General features: G+C 43.7%; 1 protein-coding gene and 1 long non-coding RNA gene across 4 annotated transcripts; one reads left to right on the top strand and one right to left on the bottom strand.

Annotated features, from left to right (window-relative positions):
* Positions 1 to 443: 443 nt before the first annotated feature.
* Positions 444 to 6,616, bottom strand: LOC141946770 (uncharacterized). The gene is made up of 4 exons (XR_012629930.1): positions 6,482 to 6,616; positions 3,293 to 3,374; positions 2,304 to 2,428; positions 444 to 578 (listed from the first exon to the last, which is right to left on the bottom strand). It is a non-coding gene; the product is annotated as an uncharacterized LOC141946770 (long non-coding RNA).
* A 112-nt stretch (positions 6,617 to 6,728) lies between these two features.
* IVNS1ABP (influenza virus NS1A binding protein) lies at positions 6,729 to 24,936 on the top strand. Of its 3 annotated transcripts, none has more exons than XM_074877130.1 (15): positions 6,729 to 6,975; positions 13,784 to 14,032; positions 15,281 to 15,407; positions 15,717 to 15,886; positions 15,965 to 16,040; positions 16,795 to 16,968; positions 17,371 to 17,496; positions 18,873 to 18,980; positions 21,078 to 21,204; positions 21,764 to 21,988; positions 22,124 to 22,245; positions 22,422 to 22,548; positions 22,638 to 22,769; positions 22,928 to 23,101; positions 23,524 to 24,936. In XM_074877130.1, the coding sequence occupies exons 3-15, from the start codon at positions 15,297 to 15,299 to the stop codon at positions 23,775 to 23,777; spliced, it is 1,926 nt and encodes a 641-aa protein (XP_074733231.1). In that variant the 5' UTR covers positions 6,729 to 6,975; positions 13,784 to 14,032; positions 15,281 to 15,296; the 3' UTR covers positions 23,778 to 24,936. The 3 variants fall into 3 exon arrangements, with proteins under 3 accessions (XP_074733231.1, XP_074733233.1, XP_074733230.1); XM_074877132.1 differs by lacking the exon at positions 6,729 to 6,975 and adding an exon at positions 13,139 to 13,375 and having other exon boundaries at positions 15,285 to 15,407; XM_074877129.1 differs by lacking the exon at positions 6,729 to 6,975 and adding an exon at positions 13,139 to 13,375.
* Positions 24,937 to 25,963: the final 1,027 nt, after the last annotated feature.

Raw genomic sequence — 25,963 nt, 5'->3', positions numbered from 1 at the left:
GCCCCAAGCTATTGTAGCCTTCCTGATACAGCCCCTGTCCCCCATATCCCTTCCGGCGAGCCCTAGCCTCCTCAGGGTTCCAGGGAGAGGAGAGAGCCACTGAAGGCACAGGTAGCTACAGCCCCTGCAGAACAGAGAAGATCCAGCCCCCGCGCAGATCCCAGGAGGGAGCACTTGGGTTGGGATGCTGGAATTACCAATGCCACAGGCAGGGCTGTGCTGGAAGCAGTTGGGCATGGCTCAGCACAGCCAGCTGTTAAAATCACAGGCAGTTCTCCAACCTGCTCATTAACATCGTTCCCACCATGGGCTTTCTGCTGCAGCTCCCTCTCTCTAGCCCCTCCCAGGTATTTCGGGTCACCCCTAGAACAGCGTGCCACACATCAGGGACACACCATACGCCACACCTGCAGAAGTCCCACAGAAATTCTGATGAACGCAGGCTGCCCCAGCTTTCATTTTATTGTATTCTCTCTAGATTCAAGAGTTGGGAAACTTAGCTTCTGTCACTGATGCCAGTTCTTGCACTTTTGGGATCTCAGGCAAATCAAACTGTTCTCTTCATGCAGTCCACTCGTCTGTGAAAACAAACAACAATGAAAAGCAAAGCATAAATATAAAATACTTATTTCCTCCTATGCATTTCTATGCTGTTGAATTAATTTACATACAGTTCTGAGGTGTTCAAACAGAAAGCATTACAGAACTGAGAAGTATCATGAGTCATGTGCAAGAAATCATTTCAACACAAACTCTGATGGTTAAACTCTAGCTTCAGTTGAAACAGATCTCATTTCCGTGGAAGTATTCCTCAGCCCTATCAAAACCTACAATCTACAGCAGGCCACTTGGAGCACTTACCAATGTTTTTGGAAACAAATCATACCAATAAAAGAGACCTGTCCCAATGTTTAAACAACTGCCCCCCATGTTGACTCATGACATCAATGAAATCAAAGAGGATCTACATATGAGAGGGTTATTTTTTCAGATGCTGTCAAGCTGCAGCATAATACAGAATGAGGACACTGTTATAATAAATTTCTGTGTTCCTTGGGATAAATTATGAGTTTTTAAGATTAATTCATTGCTCTTGATCAAGAAACAATATAGCTCATCTTTGGCTCGTTCTGTGCACATCTGAAAAACAACCCTAAAGGAGGCTTTCTCATTAACCTTCTGCCTTCCTGCTAGCATGGATACACAATGGGAATAGCTTTCCTTTCACACGACATGAAGGTTTTTCTACATTTTTCTTCTTAGCTATAGCATTATTGTGGCTAAAACATATAAGCAGCATTAAAGTAACTTTAGATAAAATGCTACTCTTCTGCTAGTGCAGAGATTACAAATGCACAGATCACCTCTTAAATCAATTTTGTTCTCATTAGCTTTAGATGTTAGCATTGATTAAAAAAAATAAAATTGAAGGGCACTGGGTTCTTCTGCAAAAGCTGTAAAAAGAGCTTTGCTTCAGAAAAAAGCACTGGAACAGGAGCTTTGGACCTACTAGTATAAATCTTTGGTCATTGCCCGGAACATTTTCTGAGCTTATGATAGAACAGGATGTTTAATTCTCTTTTACTTTCCCAGAAAAGCAGATAAATCACTACCTGGTCATTCCTGCCCTCACAGCCTTTATGTTATTTTAAAAGCTAACCTATCTCGGAGATGGAGATGCCAGATAGATAACGTACTCCTCACAGCCACAGGAATGAAAACGGTCTGTCTTGGAGCACAGACACGATCTCCCAATCTGTTAGGATGGCACTATGCCTGCTACCAATGTTATATTCTAGTGCTTCTAATGACAGTCATCACTTAATGACCAAATTAGGGATGTAAAAGTCTGCAGAACCGTAAGTGACACACCACTGGCAAAAAGCAGCCTTTTCCAGTTGCAGTGGCATAAGAGGAGTCACCGATTCTTTGGCACAAGAGGCAGCTGCTGGGACTTACACATCTCCCTTTCTTTTGCTTGCATGACCCCACACAGACATAGCTTTTCTTTGGGGTACAGGCAATTAGGTGTTGGTTAGTTGGTTGGTTGGTTGGTTTTCCAGAGATTTCCCAGTGCTACCATTCTTAATATTTGAAGAAGCTTTCTTACAATTGAAAATTTCTATATTGTTTTTCTTTACATTCTAGTTTTTCATTAGGACCATAAGTGAAAGCAATGATGTAGTTTCAAGGGCGGACAAAAAAGAAGGAAAAGCAAATTGGGAGCTACCAGACTGCAGTAGAGCCAACAAACATATTTGGTGAATGCAATACCAAGGACAAATAGTACAAAGCTTACTTACATGCACAGTCAGAAGCTGCCAGAGAGCTTAAGGGTCATGAAGGCAACCAATTTAAAAGCAAACTGTTTTACAGCCTTTTATTGTAACACTCTGAACAGGATGTTTCAGCCAAAGAAACTAATGTCCTTAAGGAAGCAAGAAAGACACACAGGTGTATGGAACAAGTCAGCATTTTTATAATGAACAAGTAGAATGTATTTGCAAATATCACCACACAGCCACCATAAATTAATACAGCTGGAAAGCATGGGAAAGATAATTTAATTTTAACTAGACTTCCGGTCCTAAAGAATCAGTAACAAAATTCCAGGTTCTACAGGAAAGCCATAAACTAGAGATTTTTTTAAAAGGCTGATTCCTGATCCAGCCCTTGAGAAGCTCTTGAACATGCACAGTCCAAAGGACCAGACTTTAAACAAATCTCCTTAATCTGTCCCACCACGTTGGCTGGGGAATCAGATTTGAATATCAAATTTTGATTTCCTTGCTCAGAGAACGATGACAGGACAGGTACTGCTTTGTGAACACTATTATGCAGTTGACATAAGCACATCCATACTTTCAAATTGCTGTTACATCGGTGTTAAATACTGTGATGACTGTCCCAGGTCAAGCAAAAATAACTCGTAACATAAATAAAGGTAGTATCTCCATGCACAGGATGGATCTGCTGACAGTTGCCTGGTTAGAATTGTCTTGAAAGAGCTGTAAAAGCTATAATTTTTCAAAAATTGTAGCTATTTTCTCTATACAAGATATATTTGCAGCTGAGAGCTCCCATGACGCTTCATCCTGAAAGCTGTGGTTCTGAGATTGCAGGATTGATCCTTCAAGAACAGGTAGTCAGAAGAAGTGGGGGTTTTTTTTAAGATATTAACTAGAGGCTCTGTCAAAATCCTCTGTGTGTTTCCTATGGACTTAGCCTAATGGAATTAATTAAAAAGACTTCTGTTTGCTTAATGGAAATGAGACAAGACATAATTTACAACCTTGGTGCGGAAGAGAGTCTCTGGTTTTCCATCCAACACTATTTGAAATCAAGGAAAGTCACTGTGGTGACAATGGTGTCTCCTGAAATGAAGAAGAAAAGTTGTTTACATTGTTTAAGAAAGATGAACAGAGATTTGATAGAGAACCTGCCTTTAAAATTTAAAGCACAGCTATTAAAACCGAGCCTTCTAATACTCTTTGATACCGCATGTAAATTTTCTACAATCTTTGCTCCCAAGTAAAGAATTCATCCAAGATGATCATTGCTTTGCCTAAGAATAGGGGAAGGAAAGGAGACTAACTGCCCTCCTCGGAGTAGCTGTTATCAGACAGCCAGATGGCAAACGACGTGCCAGAATTTACAGGAAAGAGTCCAACACGGATCATTAATTCCAACACAGCCTCTACACCCCAAACACCATTAAAACGTCGCTGCTAAGGACTCTCAGAGCCAAGGCACACACAAAACATGTTCTACACAAGGATTTCTGCAACCGTAACGAATTATTGAAAATCCTTCCAAAATGCAGCAAGGAAAAGTTATGGAACAAGTAGATTGGTATATATGATACTTATGGAGAACACAAGTACCCTTCAATTGCAATACATATCTATATATATTTTAAACATATACATAATAAATCACATTTCACTAAATTCTATTCAGTTTTACAAAACCTTTTGTTCATTCATAAAAAGAATTTTCTTTTTAAAAGAAAACCATGGACCAGATCCTTGACTGGTAGCATACCTCGCTCAGGTGGTGAGCTTCACTGAGCTATACTGAACCGTGCCCAAAGAGAAATGTGACGCGACACTAGATTTAGACATATTGTAGAGTGACTTACGTGAAAAAAGGTCATTTTCTTACTTCAAGGACTAACATATTTTTCCTACAATTTCTCCATTTTTAGTGCAGCAATCCAAGCCACATATTTTGCTCTCACCAAATATAGTATTTTCCCCTCTCAGGTGGTCTTCATGACTAAGCTTTGGCAGAAGCAGAGTTTAATGTTATGACATTAAGCCCTTGCAATATCCAGAGTTAACGAATTCAGCCTTTCCTTTAGACATTAGATCTTAAGATGAGACATGTGGAGGCCCTTATAATGAGACAGGGACCAGCAGATGAGCCACGTCAGAGACAGGGACACCTACAAACCGCCTGATTTAGGAGTAACACACCATTTGGAAGAAAAGCAAGAGGGTTTTCCAGGGGAGGATTTTCCATTCATTAATTAGGAAGACTGTATCTTTTCTGGTGGGAGACAACAGGTATGCAGAACATCCAGAGCCTCCACAAGCATAACTTGATCCTTTTTTTTTTTAAAATATGGTGTTGCTAGAGAAGTGGTTTTGCTAAAGACGTGTTCTTGACATCTTACAAACACTGTTACAAGGAAAGACAGTTGTCAAACAGATCTAAGACCCTAATGAACATCATTGCTCTCATGGTTGCGCGTGTGCTAACTAGTTCTTCTGGTTCAGCTCCCAGTAACTCGGTTGTCTGGTATCCACTCAATCCCACTGGTCCCTTTCAATAAAGTGTTCTTCTTCAGAAATCAATTAAGATTTAGTGCAAGTTTCACTGGGAAGGATTGCAAAGTATCTAGCAAATTGAAATTAAGCTATTTGCATGTTATAGAAGTCTTTTCCATCATCACAGGAAATATGGTCACATCTCAGCTGGAACAGCAGTGTTTTAATGATGTAAACTAATTTCATGTTGATTCCAAAGCAAGAAGCAGAAAAAACCCCGTTTTTTTCAGTGAGAGGTGAGTTTGGGTGATTAGAATGCAACTGGCCCAAAGGAGATGCTGCCTGAGCTCCCAGCCTAGCCACGGTTTGCAAAATCCCAAATGTGTTTCCCCGTCACTGGGATCTACGGGGAAAGAACTGGAAACACCTGTCTGTTAACTCTGTGCTATCGGAAAGATGCTACACTTGCTCTTTGATGTCAACTTGCAGTGACTGATAATGAAAAATGATGGTGATTCATAAAGACATCTCCTTTCCTAAGAATACTGGAACAGCAGCTTGCGTAATCGTGAAATTTACTTAATTAAGGAACATCCCCAGCACTGTTTTATTTGATCATAGTTGCTGTCTCTTGTCTTCACCTCCCTCTCCCTCCCAGCTTTACCACAAGTGCCTTTGATTAGCACAGCCCTAATAAGTCGCTTCATTAAAAAGAAAGCAGGGAGCGGGAAGGTAAGCACTGAGGTGTGGCTGGTGATTTAAAAATTGAAGGGAGTGGAAACGTATCAGAGAGAGGTGAGAAGTCCTGTTTGCTGCCGGCAAAATGAGAAGCTGAAGAGAGGGCCCAGGTGCAGCGTGGGCACCGTGCTATCGTGTCTGTCTCCAGAGACGGAGGCATTCGCGTAGGTGAGGAACATACCTACAGCTTAATGCCTCTGCTCGCTTCTGGTGAGGCAAGACCGTGCTTTTCAGTAGCACTTCTTGAAACCTCAGAATCATCCAACTTCAGTGTTTTGAAATATGCTTCTCCACTGAGATTCTTGAAGAGCATTAGAGACAGGGGTAAATATTATATATGTCACACTCGTTTGGCAGCAGAGACCCTGGAGCCGTATCTAACGTAACCTCCAATAGGTCTCCTAGTTTCTGACCAAGGCGGCCTCCAAATCAGTAGAAAGTGCGCAGGGAAAGAGCATGGAGAAGCTACTGCTGCCTTCCAGGTGACCTTGGCGTTTTAAATCAGGAAGCAAGCAAGGGAACTCAGACTTCATCCAGCTCCATGTTTTATTTATGATGCTATTGCAGCAGCACTCAGGGCCCCAGCCATGAATCAGAAACCCATTACGCTATCTAGCATGCAAACACATAACAAACAGACAAGACTTCAAACACCCCCTATTTATCAGCTGTGATGTTTTAAAACTACTTTGCCTAGCAAGATAGGATTTATCGTGAAAAGTGGGGGGGGATATTTCTCATCCAGACGGGCAAATGCCTTTCCCAGAACGCTGCCGGAGCCCGAGGCGGGACGGAGGGCGGGCTGGCCCCCGCGCACGCAGGGCGGGCTGCCAGGGACAGCTTCCAGCATTAAATACCCGATTTTTTTGGTTAAGCAGACACGACGCCTTGCACTACAGATATCTGCCAGCGATGAGAGGAAGTCATCGCTGAGGAGAAAAGGCAGCGCCAGGTTGGAAAAATAAAATTACCGGACCAGGTGGGCTTGTGGCCGAGAGCTACGAGTAACGAATGCGGGGGCACGTACTCGTAGAAACGCGGCTCAGCCCCCGCTTCTCCCGCGGCCGCGCATCTCGCCCCGCAGCGCCTCTTGAGCCGCGTCCCGCGCCGCCCCCTCAGGCTGAGGCCCCGCCGCCCCTGCCAGCGGAGGGAGGGAGGGAGGGGCGCGGCCGGACTCGTTTCTGGGCGCAGCGCCGCCTCCCGCCCGCCCGCCGGAGGCGGAGGGTTCCGGGGCGCAGTGCCGCGCCCGCGCAGGCGGGGTGGGATCCTGCCGCTGCCGCCGCCGGTCTGTCGGTGCCCTGGTGCCGCGCCGCTCCTGCCGCTCTCCCCTCAGCGCCTCGCCTCCCTCTGCCCGCGTCCTCTGCTCCCTCTTCCCGGCGGGCTGGGGCTGCGTCTCCGCGTCGGCTTCTCCCTCAGCCTGGAGGCTCCCAATATGAACAGCATCGTCTGCGCTGAGAGGCACCAGGTACGGCGGCGGGGCGGCGGCGGGACCCGGCGGGACGGGCCCGGGCGGCCGGCCCAGACGCGGCCCGTGCTGGCGGGAAGGGCGGTGGCGGGGGGGGGGAGGCGGGCAGCGGCCATGAGGCGGGGGGCGGCCGGGCGCTGCGCCGCCCCGGCCCCGGCGCTCTTTGTTCCCCGCTCGGCGCGGGGGGGCGGCGGCCCGGGGCTGCTGGCGGGGGCGGCCCGGCCCGTTGGCCCGTGCCCTCCCCGCGCCCTCGGCTGGAGGAGCAGGAGCCTCTCCGGCTCCGCGGCCTTTCGTTGCTTATTTGGCGGCAGTTTCTCAAAGGCTGGCCAGATCTCGGAAGTTGCCGTGCTCGTCGAGGCGAAGTTGTGTAAATGGCCGGGGAATGATTCCCTCACGGCTGCCGGCCCTCGTCCCGCGGGGGGTTTCGGGGGGGTCGGCGGCCCCGCTGGGCACCGGCGGCTGGGGGAAGTGCCCGGAAAATAGCACCCCCAGCCCGGAAAATCATCTGTTCCCCGCACGGGTGGGTATTGTTCCAAGGTCAGGCGTTGCCTGCGCGCCTTCCCAAGCGCCACGCTGCAACCGCGAGTGGCACCTTTCTTAAGCCCTTTCTAGTAAGTGGGGGCAGGGGGGAAGAGACTGGCAGAAATCCTGGACTTGGAGTGAAGAAAATAGCCGTTTGGAGCTGAAGAACGTGTCCTGACAGCTGCTTGCCAATGTCATGACCCTCCCTGTCATCTATACCAGTTCTAGGAAATAGGAGATAATACAGGCAAAACAGTGCCTGTCAGTCCACGTTAGTGCTTCTGCAGAAAGGTGATGAGTATGAATGACCAGAAGGATTTTTCTGGGGGAGGGCGAGGGGGGAGAGAAGTACGGTATTTTCTGCCTGCCTGCACAAATTTCCGGTAGCTTTTTAGAATTTTTCAGAGGTGCTCCAAGGTAGAAAATATCTTCACATTGGCAGCATCACTTGTCCTTCACACAGGATTCCCATAGACATAAAAACTGAATTAGTTACGATTTCATGCAGGGTGGAAAAATGTTGATGAAGTGAGAGGCAGGGAGTTATTTACTAAGGATAGCAAGACTGAGCGGTGATAGACTAGTGGAAATTCAGAATCATGTCACTCTCCTTATTTGTCGTGGTTTGTGAAGGGAAGGATTTTTTTGTTTCAAGTGATGGGTGTGTAGACACCACATTTATTCTCTTCTGTCAGGGATCTACAAAATAAGAAACCAAGCAGGATGTGGTGCTTTGATGGTGAGATTGGTTTAATTTTAGAAAGCGGATTTTGTAGCCACAAGCCTAACTCCTGGAGCACAGGATGCAACAGTCAGGGAATACTTTCCAGTTAGGAAATGGTTTTTTGCAGTATTTACAGTGGGTCTAATGTTGTTTTCCTCAGCTTGAGTTCTTAAGGAGCAGGAGATAGTAAGAAAGGCAAAAACTGCCTAGAATGGGGAGCGGGAGACAACAATGACACGCAAACAAAAAACCACCAGTTTGCTGGTAGTGTGATATGTTTGAAGAACTGTGAGAAATGTGTGTTAGTAGAAAAAAGGAACCCATGTGGAGGGGGGGAAAAAAAGAAGGAAAGAGCTCAGATTTTAAGAGAGTGCATGTGAGGCAGAAGGTAGAAAAAGAGGTGTAGATAAAGTCTATGACAAAAAGAGTATAACGTGGAAGAAGAAACACAGAACCAGTGTGGAAGGAGGATGTAATGACCAGTGCTAAGACTCCGGGAAAGAGTATATCGAAAGCTTGGGGGGGATAGCACTGGCAGTGAGTACTAAATGGGCAGCTGGTGTCTTACAGCTGAGAGTTGTAGTTGAAAGAGCAGTAACATTCAAGCATAAAACCTGCCTCTGATAAATTTTTGAAGTCTGTATACGTAAATGCATGTTTGAAAGAGCTCTCTAGGCTTGCTCTCTGTAGAGGACAGTCCAAGTATTACATCTTGGACTGCTTGTAAAAGATTTTGGAAAGTGTCCACAGCACTTTTTCTTCCCGTTTAATTCTTAGCTGGTGATAACAAATACTCTCTCCATCTCTCTTCACTGGCGGGGTGGGAGCACAACTGAGGTTGATTTGCAGTGAAATACAACAATTTTGTTTACAAGTCATAGTTACCAATGAAACTAAATCTTTAGTGGAAAAAACTGAAAAGTGAATATGCAAACCAAAATTGATACAAATTCTATGAGTCTTATTTTAAATCACTGGTGTAAAGAAGTTGAGCCTGTTTAGTGGTGTAAAGTATGTTGATACAGGTCTTGGCCCATGATGTTTTGCCCAAATGCAAACTCAGACATGAAAAGATCGTGTGCTTTTACCATAAATAAATGCTAATGTATGGAGGAAAGTTTTTGAGGATGTCTGGGTTTATCTTCTGATACAGGTAATGGACTATGAGTAGTTGTAGGTATGACCTGCATTTCTTCTGACCTGGGCTGTGAAAAGCCAGGAAGCCCACAGCAACTAAAAAGCATCAACTGTGGTGTTAAATCCCATTTTTGCTTTACTGTACCAACAAATGTTAATGAAGTGTCTGTCATTATATCAAGAAAGATTGACTTCTAGTCAAAAGATTGAAAAGTATCTCCCCCAAATTAGTGTTTTACATGTGAGTTGAAGTAGTACCTTAATCTGACAAAAAAATTTGTGTAAAACTGGCACAAAGCAGGGCTTTGTTGACTTTTTAAATGCAGCACTGCACATGGCATGTACCAATGGACTATACTAAAGATGAGAGTTCTCGGATGGGAGGAAAAGTAAATACTACCTGTAGTGTTAGGTCATGGGCAAGGTGGCTTTTGCCTCAGTGGGTGGCTCTGGGACCTGTTGGCTTGGTGCCTCACCTGAGACCACAGCTTGGACCACAGCCCCTGGCAGTGGCTCTGCAGCGGAGAGTCCTACGGCACCGTAACGGGTTTGAGATCTCAGAGGAATTCAACAGTAATCATCAGGCAGCAGGTTTTTTAAATGTTGGAATGTTTTCTGCAGTGAACAGCTGTTTAAAAAAAATTGGCATAAACAGATCCTAAATTCTAAACACTGTTAAGAATTCAAAGTGTATTAATTATGACATCTATTTGCTCTTGTAACTGAGCTAATCATATTTCAGTAGTATTTGCGTTCGCAAGATACATCTAAGAGGATAGCATAGTGGAGGATGAGAAGACTTAGTATCGTTGTTATTTAGGTGAGTTCTTAAATGCACCTTTAAACATAGAGACAGTGAAGTGGAAAGATGAATTTAAAGGGGGAAAATTTCTCTTGTGGAAGTCAGTTACATGCAGCAAATTTATCTCTGAATTTATTATGAGCTGTGATTCTTTCATGGGCCAGTGGTACGTATATGTAGCAAATGAAAATCTCAGTCTGTGCATAACAGTAAGTGTTTAGGAAACACAATTATTAAACACAGTTATGTTTAAATCGAGCAACTGGGCAGACATTTGAGTGCTCTGTTCCTCTGCTTGGGTACAGCCCTACCATCGAAACGCACCACGGGAACGCTTCATGGCTTCGGGCCTGGCTCAGTCCTCTGCAGAAGCACACCTAACGTGATCGACTCTTGATCAAAGGTGGTGCTGTCTCTCAGTCTTTAATATTAAATTAGAATGGAGATCCAGAGCCTATCTATCGCTCTTGGTTTTGGCTTCCTTTTAAAAATAAGTGCAGGAAATAGGCCTGCTCTCAAGTAAGAATTTTCTCAAATGGACTGTGTTGTTCCCATTGTGGAATGCTAATTCTGTAGTTTTAACATGTTTAAACAAGGGCATTTTGATGGAGCTTGAAAAGTAATCATTTCAGAGGCATCAGAGTTCATACTTTACCTGGCTGACAGTGATTTGTGAACATCACACTTGGTTGAAAATAATTCAAAAGCCTGGAAAATTATAAAAAAAGCCTCTGACAGTTCCTGATGTGGTAAGCTAGAAGGGAGTATAAGTAAGGGGGGGGAAAAGATAATGACAAGTGATTTGGATTTTTTAAAAAATAGTTTAAGAAAGGCATTTGTTTGCAGTCCCTGTTTGTAACCTTTACTGCAGAAAACACATAATTTTTGGCTTTTCATTGGATTTTGGCCAATTGTTTGGCTTTTGTTCTAGTAGTAGTATACCAAACCAAAAAGAAGGCAGAAAGTAATGAATATGCTTGTGCTATTTAATGCCATTTTGAGTGGAAATACTAGCCATGGTTCACACACAACAGTATTGAAACTTTGTGGCAAGAATTAAGATGTTCAAATTCCTAGATATTCAGATTGGGCAATACTAGTAGGTGCGTAAACGCAAAATGTGTGGTTTTGACCTCATGCACAAAGGAGGACTTTAAAAGACAGATCTTCCATTTCAATCCAGAATTATTTTGGATGTCCTTTTTAGGTCTTGAAGGTCATAAGCAAGTACCTCGGGCAAAGTTAAAACACTGCGCTTGAAAGTTCTTCCGTTACGGCAGAACGTGCCCAGAGATGTAAACCAAGCAAGGATGATTCTGGAATTTGGTTGAAATTGTTTGAATAGTTATCGTGTAACTTGAAATCTCCCCAGAGCCTCAGTACCAGTAATTAACAGCAATCCCAATGAATATTGAATGGGGGAATGCATAATGTGGTGTGAGAGCAGACCAGCAGCCTGGTTGTCTGAACTGTGGTAGCAATATACATTTAATTTGCTTTGGTAATTACGGAGCTCTACTCCGTTAACAACAGAACTTTTTTGAGAGATCTGACAGTCGAGAAGAAGCTGGTTTAAAACCAGTGTGAGCAAGGTGGATAATCTGACGTGCAAAGTGTCGCTTGCTGCTCAGAAGCAAGCCAGCGGTGACTGGATTGGTCCAAAATGGTGTGATGCTGTACCGACCACCCAGTGCAACTCCTGCCTGGGACTTGGAGCTTGCCCCCCTTAACTTAATTTTTTAGATGCCTGCTGTAGTTTGCGTTTGGCTGGGCAGGTCTGGCCATCATGTCTCGAGAATTCCTACAACAGAAATGGAAGGTTTAAAATCCAAAATGCTAAAGTCAGAGGTCTCTTGGTGATACTTCTCTTGCACGTTCATGGATAGTCTTGGTGAAGCATAACTTCTAATAGAGTCATGACTTCCTTGACAAGCTAATTCATTGCAACAAGTGTGTTGAAATAATACCTCTGCATCTTTGAACAACAGAATGTTTCAGGTGAGGTGAATCTGTGGGGAAAGTGTGGACATCAGACTGTTTGCTTCTCTTTTTGAGAAGTGAAACGTTTAGATTGCTTTAGAAACTGAAATGGTTATACCAGTTGTACCAACAGAGAAGTGTTGACTTCCAAATGCGTAGTTAAATAATATTTGGTAAATAGATCTTGGTTTCAGTTTCTTAACTTGCTTGTAGGATTATAGAAGGAACATACATTTCATCTTTGAGATTTTTTTTTTTCCTTTCAAAGTATGCTGACATTGAAGTACATTGTAGAAAGTTGCAGTCCCTGGGGTACTGTTCCCGTAGTCCTCCCTGCGGTGGGGGTGCTGTGTTACAGACAGACACCACTGCTGCCCTGGAGCAGTTGTTTCCTCCTTTATATCTGTGGGTTGATTTGTTCTAGTAGCCAAACTTAATGAACATTAATTCTTTCTCTGTGGTTATCTGCTGGCTGAAATATTCTGTCTCCAGGGTTGCAAGAAGCTGATGAGGATGGGAGCACTCTTCCCGGGAGCTGGTGTGTGGTGGGATGGTGCCCCCTGCCCCTCTTGGGAATCAGCCTCACACTTGAGCTGCTCGTCTACTTAGAGTCCAAGGGAGGTACAGGTCCTGCCCAAATGATCCCGTCTGTAAGCACTGGCCAGGCACTGGGGTCGCCAGGCTCTCCTGCCTACAGCAAAGGTGACTCCTTAAATTTTTGACGAGGAGAAATGAGCTGCACCTATTTTTAGGAAACCTGATTCCCAGTGTGGCATTTAATCTGTAGATACAAATATGGCTTTGGAACTGCAGTGGGGAACTCAAGTGGATGAAGTGATCGATGTTTTCCAGAGGTGGCATCAGGGTCATGGAAAATTCCAGAGTGGGTGTTTGATGCCTGTTCCCTCCCCGCTGCTGCTGCTCCTCCTCCTCCTCCCCTCCCCGAAAAAGTCCGGCATAAACAGCCCACCCACAAGCAGAGTCCCGACAAAGCTGCCCCAGTCTGCGCTGCCAGTGCAGAACTTGACAGGTTCTGTTCACAGGGTAGCGAAGAGACTTTTTATCAAAGAAAGTTATCATTGAAATAGCGATTTCTGACTTTATAATTTTTTTGGAAGTACCGAAGACTGGAGACATGCCCAGTCATTTCAGACATGTCCTTAATCCATCTTCAGTCCATTTTAGGCATTCAGTAGAAGAAGGATATAAGTAGATGAGTACAGGAAAAGCAAAAGGTAGGAGGCATGTGGATTAGTTTCTTTTTAAAACCTTAGTCATTTTTGTTGTGTTACTTAAGCATTATTGTGTAAACAAGCAATAATGATCTAGATGCAGGAGATGCTAAAGGTTAGAGTTGGTAAGGAATTGTCTAAAAAATGGGATTCAGCTGTTGCAACTATTTCTCTAAGCACTAATTTAGCCACTGTCTTGTCTGCGTGGGTATAAAAATTGATGTGGTTGACCTATTGTTAGGCACAAGAATGTATTGGTGTCAGTATGGAATTTGTCAGGTTGTTTCCTTTTTGTGAAGAAAAACTTGTTTGGGTCAGGAGCTTCTGCTTTAAGACACTATTAAAGTTTCATCTGAAATCCATGGTAGTACTATCTGTTGTCCTTACTTGATAACTTTTCCTTTATTGCAGATTATGATGCATGATTATCACAGAAGAAATTCATGTCTATAGCTCTTAAGGACTTTATTACATCATCTTCAAGCCTGATAGTTTTGGAATCCGTATTGCAGCTGCAAAGACACGTCTGCTTTTTGCATTTCAACAAACATCTTCCCTGTCAGAAGATACTGAAACTGAAGTGCTCTGTTTTAACCCAGTGATACCATTGGATTATTTTAAGATCTCCCATTTAAAAATTTACAGTAATATATTTGCTAGGTAAGTTGATACTGTTAGCTGCGTATACAGTAGTTAATACTTCTGTTGAAATTCTGCCACTTGAAAACCTTGCTGCCTTGTTTTTAATAAAACACAACAAATGAAAGTGTATACAAATAGTGATCTTTGTAAGTAAGATTATTGTTGCCAGTTTAGGGTCAAATGTTTTCAGTAGTAAGTGGATTTAAAATAAACGGATTAACACTAGAATTATTTTGTGTAGGGCTTGCTATTTTTATTACTGGTTTTTGCTATCCACTTTTCCTGTTTTGGGGGTTTTCTTGTTTAGTCTGATCTTCAGAATTTTCTTAAACTTCAGATGGAAATAAAAATTGTTCCTGGTAATATGAGTAGCATCCCACATATTCTTACCTCTAAAATTGTTGAGGAAAGTATACTTTTGTGTATGTTAGCAGCTCAAACTTACAAATTTGATTTTTCTTTTTTAATTATTATTTCAAATACATTAGGTCAGGTCATATTATAGTATTCTTAATTAGCTTCCCATTTGGAAAGTGGACTTTCCCTAAAACTAAAAAAAGAATCAATTAAATGAGCTATAAAATAGCTTCCAAATTCAGAAGTTAGTTTCCTGAAGTTATTTTTCCAGTCTTGGTCCAATTTACCTGAGGTGGTACGTTTGTATATGGGTAAGATCTTCAGAGGAAGTTTTTTTAGCTTCGAGATGACTTAAAATACATGATTGCTGTTCAGAGTGTGTTTAATTCTGTTTTGTTGGTGCTACTGTTCTTTCATGACTTCCAGCTACTCTAAAATATTTAAGCCATTACTCATAAAATTATTTCTGTAGCTATTCTTCTACTTGTTACTTTAAATTCTCAGTTCTTACTTTTCAGTGTAGCTGGTTTTTGGGTCTGTGCAAAAAATGAAGCTGACCGGTATGACAGATTTCATGCAGTGAGGAGAAAATAGTGATGAATCTACCAAATCTGATCTTTATCGAGGGGAATGAAGCTTCTTGTGTAATCTGGAGCTAGCACAGGTTCAGCATGTAGTTGTGGAGTTGGTGCTTCCTGAAGTGATGTGAATAAGTTAAAAGTTGTGGCCTCAATCATTAATCCAGTCAGCCCGAAGGCTTGTTGTCAACACATACTCAGCAGTAGTACACTTCCAGGCTTTTTTTTGAGATGGATTTTTTTTTTTTTTTTAAATTTCCCGTGAATGTTTGTTTGCTTGTATTCTGAAGTAAACTGTCGTATCTGTAAACTTTACACGCTCTGTTTTCAGCCAGACCAACACCAAAATGATTCCTAATGGATATTTGATGTTTGAAGATGAAAACTTCATCGAGTCATCTGTTGCCAAATTAAATGCCTTACGTAAAAGTGGTCAGTTCTGCGATGTCCGCCTCCAGGTACCTTTTTTCTGTCTGAGTATGATGGTTGAACACGGTGGGTTTTTTGTTAATGCTTATTGAGCGTGAGACCTGAGATTTTAGAATCTGATTTTTCTGAAAAATGCAGACTTAAAAAATTTAGATCTACTTTGAGAGAAGCGACACTAACATTTTTTCAGCTGATGTACGCTGGAGACTGTATTGATTTGAAAAATTGATTGGAACTGTGACATTCAGTTGGGTAGACATCTATATTGTTATAATATAAATGTACTTAACCAAAATTCTTAGTAGCATGTGGGTTTCTTATTTTTGTTTTAAATAAAGGTATGTGGACATGAGATGTTGGCGCACCGAGCTGTGCTAGCTTGCTGCAGTCCCTATCTGTTTGAAATCTTCAATAGTGACAGTGATTCTCATGGAGTTTCCCATGTTAAATTCGATGATCTCAATCCAGAAGCTGTTGAAGTTCTGTTGAATTATGCCTATACTGCTCAGTAAGTAGTTTGCACAGAAACTAGAGAGTAGTCTTTAATTTAAAAAATCAAAATAATAAAGATGAATTTCTTTAATAGGTTAAAAGCTGATAAAGAACTGGTGAAAGATGTATATTCTGCAGCAAAGAAGTTGAAGATGGAGAGAGTTAAGCAGGTACAGTTCTCAGCTCTTCCAGAAGTCCATTCTGCTCTCCCAGGCTGATAGCATTACGCTTTTTGGTGTTACTGTGACAAAACATGATGATTCTGTGGGAAAAGTGCTCAGCGTATAAGTTTCTTTAGATGTTCGTTAGCATTGTGTTGATTTGAGTGACATCAGTATGTATTGCTTCCACCACCAGTGTTACCTTTGTGCTGAAGGGTTCTCTGAAACTAAGATTTGTATTTGTGCACCTGTGTAAGTGAAATGGCTTCTGAATCACAGCTGGTTACTTATCTTCAGGTTCGTGGAAGTGGCGGTGTGCTTGGTTGAATTGGGGGACATAATTAAACCTGTTGATTTGTGCAGTCATATGTGGAAAAAAGAATAATCCATACAATTCTGAACATAAGTTTGGTAGCGCTTGAGTTAAGAAATACTTCCTCTTGCCGCAAATGGGGATACCTCTGCCAAGGGAATTGGGATTCTCATCTTCACTTGACTGCAGATGAGCTGTTTTGAATAGGTGTTCGGTAGGGGTCAATGTGAGCAGCTTGCAGCCGTGTGTGACTTTTTTTCTTTTAATACATGCATATTCCTGTGGAAGGCAGCACTTCGTTTACAGCTCTAGCACAGGGCGGGGATGACAACAGTCAGGCACTGTTCTGCAGTTAGAAAACAGCTGTTGCTGTATCTTGGGATGGATAATTTAAACGTAAAAAAATCTTGTCTAATTGTAAACTAAGATGCAGCCTGTTTTTCTTAAAAGGTTTGTGGTGACTATTTGCTCTCCAAGATGGATGTTCAGAGCTGCATCTCTTACCGAAACTTTGCCAGTTGTATGGGAGACTCACGTTTGTTGAACAGGATCGATGGGTACATTCAGGAACATCTTTTACAGATTTCAGAACAGGAAGAATTTCTCAAACTTCCACGGTTAAAGGTTAGCTTAAGCTTCTAGACTTCCTTCTCTGGTACATGATTTCTAAAAAAAACAACTCAAGGAGCAACTACTGTGGCTTCCTTTTTGAGAGTAGGAAAGCTTGGTGTACTGGCTTTTTTTACCAACAGTGTAAAAAATTCTGGATCTGTGTGGTATTACTGCTTCTGTGAACCTTAACTCTAGAGAATACGTACTGTCACCCTCTCCAGGCGCACAGATAACTGCAGCTGTACTTACGTGTGCTTCCTAGTTTCAGTGGCATAGGCTTGAAAGCTCCTCGTAGGTGGTGTTTTCTAGCTCTGTGGTAAAGCCAGAGTAATGCTCGCTACATAAAGTACAGTATGCTACAGATACAAAGGTAATGCCTATAGAGTAAATCATGCTTTTTTCTTCTAATTCAAGCTTGAAGTAATGCTGGAAGACAATGTTGGCCTACCCAGCAATGGCAAATTGTACACAAAGGTAATCAACTGGGTACAGCGCAGCATCTGGGAGAACGGAGACAGCCTGGAAGATCTAATGGAAGAGGTTAGTCTTTAAGAAAATGGGATTAAACATCTTTTTTTTTTTTTTTTTAAAAAAAAAGTCAATATGAAGGATGATCCCTTTTTCTTTTAATTTTTTTTTTTTCCACTTTTTTAACTGTGACCCTAAAGAATTTAAATTTTACTGTAGGTACCCCTAAGCTGAGAAACTGGGGGGGTGTTCAGGTGAGCTGAATGAACTGTTCAGTCTGGTCTTCCGCTTTCCTTTTTTGCTCACTACGTGCTGTATAGTAACCTCAAAGTGGCGTGTATCTTGCTTTAGAATTGGGGAGGTGGTACTGAAACTTGCCGTAGATTCTTGATGTTTTCCTTTGCAGGTTTTGCTTGTAAATGCGAAGTAGGTAAAAGCTTCTAATGGTTGTTCCTCCCCGTTGATTTATCTCCCCATAGGTTTATTAACAAAACTAGGATACCAAGGCTGAAGAACCAAGAAGAAACCTCAAGTGTATTGACACGTACAGAAGCAGCAGTCCTGCCCCAGTTCTCCTAAGAAAATCCGCTGTGGGCAGAGAACGATGATGATGATTTAATGGTGTTTACTTACTCCTTTACAGGATGCATTATTTTGAAAGTTGTGTGTTATTAAATGGCTTTACTCATGAATACTAATACTAGATGTAGCCTGGGCAGTGTTTGAATTAGTGGGGAGTCTAAATTTTTAATTGGCTAGAGAAAATGGACTTTACAAAAACCCATGAAGCATCAAAAATTTCCAAGTTTGTTATTACAAGCACAATAGATCTTCGGAAACACTTGTATAGGCAAAAGTACATGTTGATACTGTCATATATTCTCAAGTCTGTATTTCCTCTTGGAAAAACTCATTTTAAAAGCTTTGATCATGTTGAAATTCAGATGCATGACATTGAAACAGTTGCATCTGATGTTTAGTTAGGACAAGAGTTTCCTCCAGAACTTAAATTTGTGTTGTCTTCCCTCATTCCCATACCTTTCTTTTAGAGTCCACTGTTGACTTCTCTTTTTTTTGATCGAGATAAAGATGTGTATTTTTCAGAGCAGAAAACTTGTTTGCGGGGATAGCAAAAATGCTTGCATGAGATTGTGAATCTGTGTAATTCTGCAAATTAATGTGCCTTTTGCTTGTCTAATGTTTCTGTGCTGGAAAAACAGTAGAAGTCCCTGGAAAATGAAGATTTCTCTCAAGCTGAGAAAGTAAGGAACCTTCATCCCATGTTTGAAGATTGCCACCATGACATCTGCTTCCTTTTAGTTTTGTCATTCTGCTAGATTGAGATGAGATGACGAGAAGTATGCTGGCGACTGCCTTTTGTAATCTGCCTGTAGCTAAGTAGCAATGGAGACAGTAGCCACATGGGTATTCTGTTGTTGTTTTTGCAGGTTCAAACGCTGTACTACTCAGCTGATCACAAGCTGCTTGATGGAAATCTGCTAGATGGACAGGCTGAGGTGTATGGCAGTGATGATGACCACATTCAGTTTGTGCAGGTACAAATTGCAGACAGTCTCAGGTAACCCCAGATAGACTGGAGCAGTTTACAGCACACCTGAAGTCTTGTGTACTGTGGCAGAGGAAGCAGCAGCAGCTGTAAGAGAAACATGATGAGAAAGTATCGAAACTGCTGGAGGCGATGATTAGGCTCTGCTGCTGGTTTTTCAGCAGTCTGACTCAGCCTTTGCAAAACGGAGTGCTTTAGGTTTGACTTCAAAATAAATCTTAGGCTGTTAGAAGAAAGAAGAGGTAGAAAAGCAGTCAGCTGTAGCCAGGCAGCTGTGGCTTTGTAGAGATATTCAAGAGACTGTAAAGAATCACGGAGTGCTTGGCTGGCAGCGGAGAATGCATCTGTTAAATTTTGGCACAGAAAAAGATTCCAGACATAAGTTCTGAGCCATCAGCTGCCAGCGTCCGTTTCTTTTGTTCAGCTGCACTGATAATGAGCAAGAGAGATTTCAAAAAAACCAGCAGTAGATAACTTCTGATGTAGAGATAGCCAGTGCTTTGACTGTGTACAGATCAGTCCTGAGCTTTGAGATTTTTATTTTTTAGTTCTAGGCAAATATAATTACTTGAAAATCCTGAAAAACACATGGCTTAGCACAGTGGAGGCTGCTTAAGAAATAAAGAATAAAAAAGGGCTAATTATCAGTTGCTTTATACAAATTAAGGTTCTTAAAATATCACAATATATTTGCTTCTAACTCAGTGAATTTAAACTCATAACAGTGGAATGTGATACGAAAGTATACTTCTTGAAATTTTTAGCTAATGTTTCTGTAAAATACTCTCCATCCCAGAACATGGATTTTAGAAGTGAAAAGAGAGGAAAATGAAAAGCCAGCTAATTTTGCAGTTGCTGAATTGTTTTTAGTAAGTCTTCGCAGACTTCGCCACCTTTGGATACTACACCCTGTAATACTTAGAAGCTGAGAGGCAAACGTTCAAAAAGTTCATTTTCAGAAATAAGGCTGAAAATTCTCAACTTTTAATTTTTTTTAAATCTTTTCTGACAATAAGAATTGCCAACTTCAGACGTTCTGGATGGTTGAAAGAAATAACGCCAGAAAACCCATAGATGACAGTCCTGGAAAAGTTGTAACTTGTAAATTTTTGAATTACAAAAGTTTGTCATTTCTGTAACTGTCGAGGTGATTTAAGGATAAGAGAATAAGCTGTTAATTGGATGAAGGTCCAGCAATAACAGAAACGCTATCCACAAATGAATTGTTTTTCATGGCGTGCTGAGTATAGCAATCAAACCCTTCTGTGTAAGGTTATCTGAGTTGGGTGATGTATTCCAGAAGTCTTAGGACAGTTTCCATAGAGATCAGACTCCAGGGAACTGTGCAGGCATCGCAAGCTTGGTACTGTGGTCGTAATCCTTGCTGCTAAACAGAATAGACAGAACGGTAACTTTCTGTGTTTAGTTCGTATGGTTCAGGAAAAGCCTGAACAGCCAACTGTGCAATCTAATCTGAAATGTGAAATTTTGCGTTTTTTAATGTAAGCTACAGTATAAACCTAATTGAAGAAGAAAAGAAAGCAGAAATGTCCTGTTAGTGGGAAGCATCAAGGGAGTAAAATCCAAGAAACGGCTAATCTGAGCACAGAGGGGAACTGAGGCGAAATTAATTTGTCTTCAGGGAATGAAGAGAATGGTTAATTCACCTCCAAATAGTGTTACATAATTAACTCAAGTTCCAGAAGCAGAGCTTGCGAGTGAGGCTTCTAGTCTCTAGATGAGTTCTCTCCAAATGGATGTAGGTTTTTCCTTACATTTGAAAACCCTGCTACTAACACGTACTCTCTTCTAGGAGTTTGAAATGATTTCTAGTCAGACACCAGCAGTAGAAAGCAGCAGTCACAGGATGAAAGGAGTACCAAAAGAAGATGTAGGGTGGTTTTTGGCCACTGTTGCTGAGCAGGCAAGATGTTCTGTTGAAAATTTAGGTGTGCTATAAATGATGCTCTGCGGAGGTAGTAGATGAAGTGTTCTCTTGAGTAGTTATGTGTTAGCTCAGAGAAGCAAAGGTAGAAGGAGATGTAGTCTCTGGCTAGGTTTCTGTAGCTGCCTTTTGATTTTGCAGAAGAAGCCACCACGTGAGAATGATCACAAGCAGATTAGTAGCAGCTCCTCTGGAAGTCTTTCTCCAAATGCTGCTGTTCAGAGTCCTAAACACGAGTGGAAAATCATTGCTTCAGAGAAAACGTCAAGTGAGTAACCGGGGCGGGGTTTGTCTAAAAGACGCGTCTGGTGTTGTGTACCTACCACCTCCCACTCCCCGGGGGTTTCCTTCAACATCTGTCAGGGATGCAGAAGTGCTTTTTCTTACTGATGATGCAAGTCCGGTAATTGGCCCAGCAATTTGTGGGATGTTTCCGACACAATAATGTGGCCAAACTGGGGATCACTTACATCATCCTGATGCCTTCTCGGCAGGGCCATCCCGAGTCCCCTGGGGTGTATAACCTAGCCAGGGAGTCCTCAGGAGGTAGGCAGCCTCTGCTTAACGGAGCCATTTGCTGTGTGCGTGCGAGGAGGCTTTCTCCTAGCACATCTTTAGATTGCTGTCTTGCGTCCTTTGAGCACTCTATTAATAATCTAAAACTTGTATTTTTCAGTAAGTAGGCTAACACTTGGAACCAGTAACTAGAAAAAACGGTTTTCACACTTACAAGGGGAGAAGCGTAATCAGAAGACCCTAGCTGGCATTCATTTAAGTTCACCTAAAATTTTACTAATACGGGTGGTTTCCTTTTCTCCCGCCGACAGGTAACACCTACCTGTGTCTGGCTGTTCTGGATGGGGTGCTGTGCGTGATATTCCTGCACGGCCGTAACAGCCCGCAGAGCTCTCCCACGAGCACGCCGCGCCTGCTGAAGAGCCTGAGCTTCGAGCTTCAACCCAACGACATCGTAGAGAAGCCCATGTCACCGATGCAGTACGCCCGCTCGGGGCTGGGCACCGCCGAGCTCAACGGCAAGCTCATCGCCGCAGGTAAAGGACACGGGGTTGGTTCTTCAACGGGCGGCCTGGCGGGGGGGGGGGGGGGCAGCGCCTTCCTGAGTCTCTACGCCGCGTCGGAGCAGTCGGCCTTTAGGAATGTGATGTCATCCGACCTTTTGCTTTTAGGTGGGTATAACCGAGAGGAGTGTTTGCGCACGGTGGAATGCTACGACCCGCAGAAGGACACCTGGACTTTCATTGCGCCGATGAGGACGCCGCGAGCTCGGTTCCAGATGGCAGTGCTCATGGTGTGTGGGGGGGGAGAGCGGATCAAAGCTGACCTTGTGTCAGCCGAGGTGGGACAAGCAGGGCGAACCTGACGCAGCGGTAGCAGGAATTGCTTAACTGTAGTTACTAAAGCGCAAATGATTTGAATTGTTGCGTTCTTAGGTGTGAAGCGAGTATTTTTTTTTTTCCCATTTAGGGGCAGCTCTATGTTGTGGGGGGGTCAAACGGTCATTCTGATGACTTGAGCTGTGGAGAAATGTATGAGCCAGAAATAGATGACTGGACTCCCGTTCCGGAACTGAGAACCAATCGCTGCAATGCAGGTATCCCATCTGCAGTTGATCGACTCTTTGGGGTTTTTTAAAATGTATTCATTTATTAGCTTGCTTATTATTCTTTCCCGTGTGCCTAGGAGTATGTGCCCTGAATGGAAAACTGTACATCGTTGGTGGTTCGGATCCTTATGGCCAAAAGGGACTGAAGAACTGTGATGTGTTTGATCCTGTGACAAAGTCCTGGACAAGCTGTGCTCCCCTTAACATCCGTAAGTTTGCTGTGTGGTTTGGGTGGGAGCAGGGAAAGGGCGTTTGCAAAACTGCAGGTTTCAAACCAAGCCACAAACCTGTTAAATTCCAGCTGCTGGGGCACGCTGTTAGTGCATGACTGGTGTGCTGGGCTGTAACCCCTGGCGTCTGATTGCAGGGAGGCATCAGTCCGCGGTGTGTGAGCTGGGGGGATATTTGTACATCATTGGAGGAGCGGAGTCGTGGAACTGCCTGAACAGCGTGGAGCGTTACAACCCAGAGAACAACACCTGGACCCTGATTGCGCCCATGAACGTGGCTCGACGAGGGGCTGGAGTGGCAGTTCGTGACGGTAGGCTTCCGCGCCTCCGAGCAGCCTCTTGCACTCGGGGAATCTTTCACTTTAAGCTGTGATGCAAGTAGAATACAAAGCTGTGTTCCTTCCCAGGGTGGCAACAATACAGTAAGAACCTGGCTGTGCTTCCAACTTTAATCAGAAAACCAAAAAACCTCATTTTTGTTTTGGGGCGTTCGCCCCCACCTCTTCCCTCTCGGCTTCAGCAGCCGTATCAGTTTGCGTTTGGGCTTTGCACTTACTCTGAAATAATTTCCAGTCAGCTCTAATGATCAGGAGAGCCAAAGTGGGTCAACGCTGTCACTTCAGACCTTGAGGTTGCTGACAGGAAGCCCGACGTGCCATCGCTTTGGCCTCCCCAGAAAGGAGGCAGCTGCCACCGAGCCGCCCAGCACTCACTTCTTGTTTCCTTTCGGTAGGAAAACTCTTTGTCGGTGGCGGCTTTGACGGCTCTCACGCGGTGAGCTGCGTGGAGGTGTACGACCCTGCCAAGAACGAGTGGAGGATGATGGGCAGCATGACCACTCCCAGGAGCAACGCCGGCATCACCACGGTGGCCAACACTATTTACGCAGTTGGGGGATTTGACGGCAATGAATTCTTGAACACAGTTGAAGTCTACCATCCGGAGTCAAACGAATGGAGCCCCTACACAAAAATTTACAAGTTTTAAGTGAATTAAATTCCCTTTTCAAACTAACAGGCTTAGTGATGTAATTGTGTTTTAGTAGAGGTACACATGTGAATAGGGTTGGGGAGGGCATAGATGTTGCCAACAGCAACACAGAGCTTTTGCATATTGCATATTAATGTGCTGTACATATTTGTTTTGGAAAGAATATCGAGATGAAGGGTTTTTTGTGTATTTTAGAACTTTGTTTTGGGGTTTTTTTAAAGATTTTGAAGATAATGCAAGAGAAATGAGACTGGGCATATCATTTCAGGAGCTTCCCCCAGTGTTTGTTTTGTCACTTTGCACATTAAATGACTTTTCCTGTAGGCTGTGTTCTTGGGGCAGGAAGTGGAAGGGGGATGTATGGGGGATTGTTTTTTTCATCAGGCCTTGTTTTCCTTCAGTAACTGGAACAATCTGTAACAAGAAGCCTTATTTAAATAGATATAATGGCTATTTTTTTTATTAAATAAGCTGACATGCCTGCCAATACCTTATCTTTTATGATTGCCTTTTTATAACAGTTTTTATATACTCAGCAGAGTATTTTATCTGTTGAAACGAACCTGGCAGATAAATGGTTATCGAAGCAAAGAGACAACCTTGGAGAGCCTAGAGCCTGAGGGGACGCCCGCGGTACCGCTGTAGGTGAGCGTCTGCTGCACGATTGTCCCTGCGTTAGAGCGGGGCCCAGGTCCTCCACAGCACGGAGCTCTGACTCCAAGGATGGGGAGAGGATTTGGGCTCCAGCTGTTTTGACAGACATGCAGAGGGCACTTGCTGGACAGGGGTTTTGTTACTAGGGGTGAGCTGACCTTTGTAAAACAAAAACTTCAGGGGGGGGTTTTCTCATGGGTTTTAAACTCTTGCCCGTTGGCAATGACAATGTATTCATCTGAGTAGTAACTGTCTTAAGTTTATTTTTCTAATATTACAAGCTGAAAATGTAATAGGACACAAATAACTTGATTTCGTATGTGCTCATAGTACTATGTTTTAGTTCCCTTTCTCTATTCCTACGGATAAAACGTTGGTTAGGATGACTTGGTGTCTAATGTGTAGTGCTGCACATCTAACCCCGGGTGCCAAAACTAGCACTGACTGCTTGCTGCTGCCGCAAACACATTAAAGGTACCTTTTGGGAAATCCTCGCACCACAGGATGGCGGTGACGTGTCTTTGTGTCCTTTTCTTTAACGAGAACAACTTTAATGGAGGTGGTGCTGGAGCACAGGTCTGATGGGGAGCGGCTGAGGGAACTGGGGGGGTTTAGTCTGGAGAAGAGGAGGCTGAGGGGAGACCTCATGGCCCTCTACAACTACCTGAAAGGAGGGTGCAGAGAGGGGGGATGAGTCTCTTGACCCAAGGAACAAGCGCCAGGACAAGAGGGAATGGCCTCAAGCTGCGCCAGGGCAGGGTCAGACTGGCTCTTAGGAAGGATTTCTTTGCAGAAGGGGTTGTTGGGCGTTGGAATGGGCTGCCCAGGGCAGGGGGGGAGTCCCCATCCCTGGAGGGGTTGAAGAGTCGGGTTGACCCAGCGCTGAGGGATCTGGTGGAGTTGGGAACGGTCAGGGTGAGGTTCATGGTTGGACTGGAGGAGCTTCAAGGGCTTTTCCAACCAGGAGACTGTGCTCTTAAAATAGGTCTCTCAGAGGGATGAACTGAACCCCTCCTTGGGTAGAAACAGAGAAGGGGGCAGGGCCCCATCCCCCTCCTGCCTGCCCCCAGGGAGTTGTGTCTTTCAGAAGACTAAAGGTCAGGCCAGGGCCTGGCTCCTGGGGTGGTACCCCCTGTTCTCAGGGGGATGTACCTCCTGGCAGGCTGCTCTCAGGATCAGCTTAGTAAAAGCTCTGCGCAAATTGAAGAGGTGAGATGAGAGAGGTCTCATGTCCACTTGAACGAAAGTGGTCAAAAGAAACACCCACAGCTGTGGTGAGGAACAGGATGTGCTCCTTCAGTACTGGGGCAGCTGTTCACTTCAGGAAGTGAAGCCACACCAGCACTGTTACTCATTTCAGTTACTGTCCCAGCCTCTGCTCCACAGTCTGCTCCCTGGGCCAGGGGTTATTTCAGCTGAGGCAGAGCCCCCCCCCTCTGCACAGGGGCAGGGAAACACCAGCCCAAAAGCAGTTGTTGATTCATTCCAAGCTGGGAGCATCCGAGCAGGGAGAGTCACAGTGAGAGTAA

Source organism: Strix uralensis, chromosome 8, assembly GCF_047716275.1.
Source record: "Strix uralensis isolate ZFMK-TIS-50842 chromosome 8, bStrUra1, whole genome shotgun sequence".
Lineage (NCBI taxonomy): Eukaryota > Metazoa > Chordata > Aves > Strigiformes > Strigidae > Strix > Strix uralensis.
The sequence above is the reverse complement of the archived record's forward strand: the minus strand, read 5'-3'. Positions and strand labels throughout refer to the sequence as shown.